Consider the following 6,286-nt stretch of genomic DNA (forward strand, 5'->3'; position numbering starts at 1 on the left):
GCTCAGGGATTTCACCATGAGGCCAATGGTGACATTGAAACAGTTACATAGTTTAATTGCTGTGATAGAACTGGGGATGGATCAACAACATTGTAGTTACTCCACAATACTAACCTAAATTACAGCGTGTAAAGAAGGAAGCCTGTACAGAATACAAATATTCCAAAACATGCATCCTGTTTGCAATAAGGCACAAGTAAAAATGGCAACAAAATACATTTTGTCCTGAATACAAAGCGTTATATTTGGGGCAAATCCAACACATCACGGAGTACCACTTAACATATTTTCAAGCATGGTGGTGGCTGCATCATGTTATGGGAATGCTTTTCATCAGGAAGAACTAGCAAGTTTTTACTTATAAAAATAAAATGAATAGAGCGAAGCACATGCAAAATGATAGAGGAAAACCTGGTTCGGTCTGCTTTCCAACAAACACTGGGAGACATATTCACCTTTCAGCAGGACAATAACTTTAAACACAAGGCCAAATATACACTGGAGTTGCTTACCAAGACAACATTGAATGATCCTGAGTGGCCTAGTTAGTTTAAACTTAAATCAGCTTGAAAATCTATGGCAAGATTGAAATGGCTGTCTAGCAATGATCAACAATCAACCTAACAGATCTTGAAGAATTTACTAAAGAATAATGTGCAAATATTGTACAATCCACATGTGCAAAGCCCTTAGACTTACCCAGAAAGTCTCACAGCTGTAATCGCTGCCAAAGGTGATTCTAACATGTATTGACTCAGGGGTCTGAATACTTATATAAAATTATTTAACCAGGCAAGTCAGTTAAGAACAACATTTACCCTTTGTCATTATAGGGCATTGTGTGTAGATGGGTGAGAAAAATCGATTTAATACAGTTTGAATTCAGGCTGTAACAACAAAATGTGGAATAAGTCAAGGGGTATGAATACTTTCTGAAGGCACTGTGCATGGTTGTTTTTGGGTTCATCTGTCTTTGTAAGTAGCATTGAAAGATACTGTTTGGACCAGTTATTTGTAAGAACAAGAACTGTAAAGTAATGTACAAAGTGCACACATGTGAAAGAGGCATATTTGTTTTTTAACAATGCATTTAATATGTCAACTTAAACAACATGAGGAAAGGGGCTTTTAAGAAAATGTAGCAAACTTTTAAACTTCCTTTTCTTGCAAAAACACCCACAAAGGAAATATTTCTTATTTAATGCATGTATACCTGAATTCTACTTAAACTATATGAACTAGGAACTGAAAGTGGGCTTTTTTGACCACAATCCACTAACATCTCATGCTGAGGCTCCAGACCCAGATATTTGACAACATTTAAGAAAACAGACTGAAGATGACTTCCTCGTTCCACTTGTGAGTCTTGTGCCAGGCCCTGAAGCAGTTTCTGCCCGGTATGAGACAGAGGGCCACCTGGCAGGCCTCACACTGCCAGATGGTCTTCCTCCGCTCTTTCTCCTGTTTACACCACACACAGGCCTTCCTGCCCTGGGTGGCCCTCTGCGACCGACAGACAGACAAGGGGTTGTTCAGTGGGACAGGGCAGCACCTCGCCCTCTTCTTCATCTTCCTCTCAGGGGGGGTAGGAACGGCCACACCACTGCACCTGGCCCTCTTCCCGTTCTTCTTCCTCATCTTCTTCCTCTCAGGGGATGTGGAAAAGGCTTCACCGCTAGATGGGGATGTGGCTACACCTGACTTCAAGGTAGGGCTTGTCGCTACCTTAGATCTCAAGGTAAATGTAGTTACACCTATCTCACAGGTAGGAGGTGTGGCTGTAGGTGGCCTACGTCTAATCTCCACTAGGTTAGGGGTCCAGGGGCTGGGAGGACATCTGGATCTCTTCACTTGCTGAGTGGCAGGTGGGCCAGGGATTATTTTCTTCTTTGACTTCCTGGTGTCTGGAGGTTCAGAGAGAGGGGGTGGAGCTGGCTCCAACTTCCTGAGGTAGAACATGATAGAACAGACACAAATCTTATAACAAAAAACAATGTGGACAATAGAATCTGAAAAAAAGAAACTGAGATTCAACTGACTACATAATAGTGTGACTATAATATGAGAACTAGAGAGTGACCTGGTCCTCTTCGGTCTCTTTGTGGCAGGTGGACCTGGGATCTCCAATTCCTTTGACTTCATGCTCTCTGCTGGCTCAGAGAGAAGGCCCGGGGCTGGCTCCAACTTTCTGAGGTAGAATTGACACAAAAGAAAATCTTAGAACAGAAAAAAATATTGACAATGTGGAATTAGAAATTGGGATTCAACTAACTAATGGCGTGAATATAGTATGAAATGACTATGACTAAAGTGTAACCTGACCTGGTCCTCTTCAGTCGCTTTGTGGCAGGTGGGTTGAAGATTCCCGCCTTCTGCTGTGGCTCGATGGTCTCTGAGAGAGGGACTGGGTCTGGCTCAGAGAGAGGGACTGGGTCTGGCTCAGAGAGAGGGACTGGGTCTGGCTCAGACTTCCTGAAGGAGGTGGTCAAATGTGCAGTTACACACAAATCATGAATTGTTCATTTCATTGAATCGTGTAACTCTGTTACTCACAGGGTTGGGAAAAGGCACCTTCTCTTTGGGATGGTATTGGAGCTAAAACAATGGAAATGGGTTGAGATGCATGTCAGGTGTGTTAATTCGAGTTTTTATAACAAAAAACGAGAACTGAGCATTTAGAATGTTTGATACTTGCCGACTGGTGTCAGTTGGGCCATCATGAAACTTCTCTGCATCCTGTGTGACAGGTGGTCTGGGGAAAGTCTTCTTCTTTGACATCCTGGTCTCTGGTGGTTCTCTGGTGGAGTCAGACACAGGGACCGGAGCTGCATCCTCCTCCCTGAGAGAGGAAATGTATTACAAAAACTGAGTTAAAGGTAGACTCAGCGATATGACGTAGATGCAGAAAGTAAACAGCATAGTAGGTCAATTTCCACAACAACTAAGCGTTGAAGCGCAAGGCTCAACTTCTTCTGCTGTTTTGGTCCACTGGCTACCACGCTGGAACAGTGTGAAGCAAACCTGTGCACATGCGCAGATACTGTGTGTGACTGTGTGCGTGTGAAGCCAAGTGCTCTGCTGGTCAGCTACTGCATAGCAACCTAGCGGTGCCAAAACCCCTGGTCTGCCTTTGAATGCCTATATAAATTATGATAGCTAGAATGGCCAAATATTTTTTTTTTAAACAGCTGGTTTTCGCTCTAAAATTTGTTTACTATGATCAAGTTCGATCCCACAGTGAATTATTTTAAAATTCGCTACAAATTGATATATGAAATTAAATACTGATCCATTTTGACTACTAGTCCTCACACAGGACCATGTTTAAATAAATAAACAATATTTAACTAGGCAAGTCAGTTAAGAACAAATTATTATTTACAATGACGGCCTACACGAGCCAAACCCGGACGACGCTGTGCCAATTGTGCGCCACCCTATGGGACTCCCAATCACGGCCGGTTGTGATACAGCCTGGATTCAAACCAGGGTGTCTGTAGTGACGCCTCTAATTAGACCGCTGCGCCACTCATGCGTCCTCATGCACGCTCTTTGCACGTGTCTCTCAGGCAGGATGAAAACGACTACATCGAACCAGTGGCAGTTCTAGACTATTTCAACTGGGGGGGCCAAGCTGGGGCCAGTTGTACTGTTAGAAGGGCCAGTTACATTAGACCTTATTGTTGTCATATCGTTTTCTTCACTGCATTGCAGGCATTAGCAGGCAAAACACCATGTTCATAATCATCATCGTTGCCACTGTCTAATAATGGATGTAAAAAAAGAATGATAGCAAAAATTAGTTATGTAAAAGTTATTTCATACTCCACATTTAGGGGGGCCACAAGGGGGTCCAAAATTGTTGTCACAGGGGCATTGCCCCCCCCCCCCCCCCCCCCCCAGCCCCCCAGAACCGCTAGTGCTTCGAACATGATCCTTTGCTAATTTTGGCCACTATCTCGATGATCCTTAGCAATGTTGGTGCCATTCAGCCCAATGGGGCGGCAGGTAGCCTAGTGGTTAGAGTGTTGGGCCAGTAACTGAAAGGTTGCTGGATTGAATCCCTGAGCTGACAAGGTACAAATATGTCGTTCTGCACCTGAACAAGGCAGTTAACCCACTGTTCCCTGGTAGGCCGTCATTGTAAATAAGAATTTGTTCTTAACTGACTTGCCTAGTTAAATAAAGGTTACATATAGGCAGGTCGTGACTAGAAGGGATCCAGCTTTTGACAAATTAACATCAGATTTTACTTCGTTGCAGGTTAGGAAAAATTACAAAGCAGGTTAGGATAATTAACAGCTGGTTAGGATAATTAGGTTAAAGTAAGGTTAGGAAACGGGTTAGAGTTATCTAAAATCCAAAAAGATTCAACTTTTGATGTTAATTTGACAAAAGCTGGATACCATCTAGCCTTGACCAGCAATATGAGGCGTTTCAAATTCAAATATTTCCGACTTCATGAGCCATCGAGATTTTTCCACAGGGATACGAGGATGACGTCGGTGCTATCTAATGGTTTTAATGTCTGTTGTGCTGCTTGTGGCAAGGTCATTTAGCCGAGTCTACCTTTGATATAGAAAACAGTACAGGCACGTGTAGCCTATTCATTCACACTTACTCACAGGTCAAGAGGTGGGAAAAGCCAAAGACACCTTTTCAGTCGTCTGGTGACTTTTGGACTAAAACAAAGTAAATAGATTTAGATGCATGTGTAGAGTATACCTAAAGTTGAAGGTCTTTAATCATAACTCATTTAGTTAAAACAGAAAGTCTTTAGTGCCAAGGCATCCGCTGTTTGATGAGATATCGTCGGCATCGTCAAAGCATCCAGAGCACCTGTGTCCAAACGTCTTCTTAAAAAGCAGATGTGCTTAAAACGTGAATGTTGGCAGCAATTTCCTACAAACACGGCATTTTCTAAGTTCTAATTTCATACCCAACCTTTAACTGAAATGGAAGTGTTGCTCTTTTATTTAATCAGTTCTGGACATGTTTGGTCCGAGCCGAGACGCATGCAAATTGGAGCTAACAGGTTTACAATGCATAAAAAAGGATAAGCTAAACATAAATGTATATTTCATAACTCACCTCTTGGTTTTATTCTGGACATTAAGCTTGGTCTGTCCACCCTGGTCCCTCCTTTTCATCTCCAGAAAGGACGTGGGCTTTTTCAGCCCGCGCTCACAATTGTTGGGGTTAAGGTTTTCGACTGGTGCCAGCAGGAATAATATCAGCTGCTCAACAACTATACCATTAATCCGCCCGCTGACTCACTGATGTTGGTCAATTAGTTCCCCGGCGTTTCTAATGTTCAACATAGGCTAATATCTAAAGTTAGAAAGACTAAAATAATATTGCAGCATTCTTAACTCAAGGTACTGAAATCTTTATTATGCACAGTTCAAATACAAACAACCTAGGTTCAAATATAAACTACCCATCTCTTCCAGGTGGGCCTGTGGTCATTGTGCGAGTGACTAGTGAATTTGAAAAGGTAGGAAGATCCATCCATTTTGTGTGTAAACTTACTGTACAAAAAAATATGTTGTGTAAATTTGGTTACATATAAATAGAGACCCAAAGCTCCTGATTTTGCCTAAAACCACCTTTCTATGTGCCTGTTCCAAAGTAGCATTTAGTTATAGTATGAACCTACGAAAATAGCCTAGTCTACCACATTAACATTTATTCTGTCAATTTGGGTAACAGGTAGGCTATGTTGTGTGTGCTCTGCAGCGGTGAAAACATGAATTATTTTCCTATTCTCTCAATTTCCGCCATGACGGTAAAAGTCTTAGATCCGTGAAACACATTATTACGTGTTTCGCGGTTCAGTTATGATGACTACCTTGATTTAGTGTGGATCACAACGTTGATGTAACAATGTTATGGGTAATAATGTTGCGTTCTGACCACGCCCACCCTTAATAAAGCTTAGGAATTTTCAAATGTCTTCATAGTTTGATCAGCAGACATGGAGAACAGCAAGGGGGACCAACCCCCAGAGAAAAATCTGATTGGGCCTTCACTGCCTTTCTCAGAGGCTGTATTATTCGATGGCCAGCCAGAATGCCAGATGTATCCCTTGATGAACAGAGAGATGTTTGGAGGCCTGTCCTTCTCAACACCAAGCCAGGAACCAGGGACACCCAGGCTCATGCGCACCAACTCTGACTTCTGCAGAGAACGGAAGGGTCAACTGAAAGGCTGCTTTGATGGTCCATCTCTGAGCAGTGACTTCCTCAATGAAGACCCTGTCTCTCTAAAAAATGATTTTTTCAAA

The 6,286-nt window shown here is 42.5% G+C and overlaps 1 protein-coding gene across 3 annotated transcripts; it reads right to left on the reverse strand.

The window, feature by feature from the left end:
- Nucleotides 1-1,070: 1,070 nt before the first annotated feature.
- LOC115176869 (pollen-specific leucine-rich repeat extensin-like protein 1) lies at nucleotides 1,071-5,362 on the reverse strand. Of its 3 annotated transcripts, XM_029737220.1 has the most exons (7): nucleotides 5,092-5,362; nucleotides 4,626-4,682; nucleotides 2,696-2,839; nucleotides 2,554-2,595; nucleotides 2,323-2,472; nucleotides 2,081-2,188; nucleotides 1,071-1,945 (listed from the first exon to the last, which is right to left on the reverse strand). In XM_029737220.1, exons 1-7 carry the CDS (start codon nucleotides 5,148-5,150, stop codon nucleotides 1,321-1,323), a joined length of 1,185 nt encoding a protein of 394 aa, XP_029593080.1. In that variant the 5' UTR covers nucleotides 5,151-5,362; the 3' UTR covers nucleotides 1,071-1,320. The 3 variants fall into 3 exon arrangements, with proteins under 3 accessions (XP_029593080.1, XP_029593081.1, XP_029593082.1); XM_029737221.1 differs by lacking the exon at nucleotides 4,626-4,682; XM_029737222.1 differs by lacking the exon at nucleotides 4,626-4,682 and having other exon boundaries at nucleotides 2,550-2,595.
- Between the last annotated feature and the right edge of the window lie 924 nt (nucleotides 5,363-6,286).

This window comes from Salmo trutta, chromosome 37 (assembly GCF_901001165.1).
Source record: "Salmo trutta chromosome 37, fSalTru1.1, whole genome shotgun sequence".
Classification (NCBI taxonomy): Eukaryota; Metazoa; Chordata; class Actinopteri; order Salmoniformes; family Salmonidae; genus Salmo; species Salmo trutta.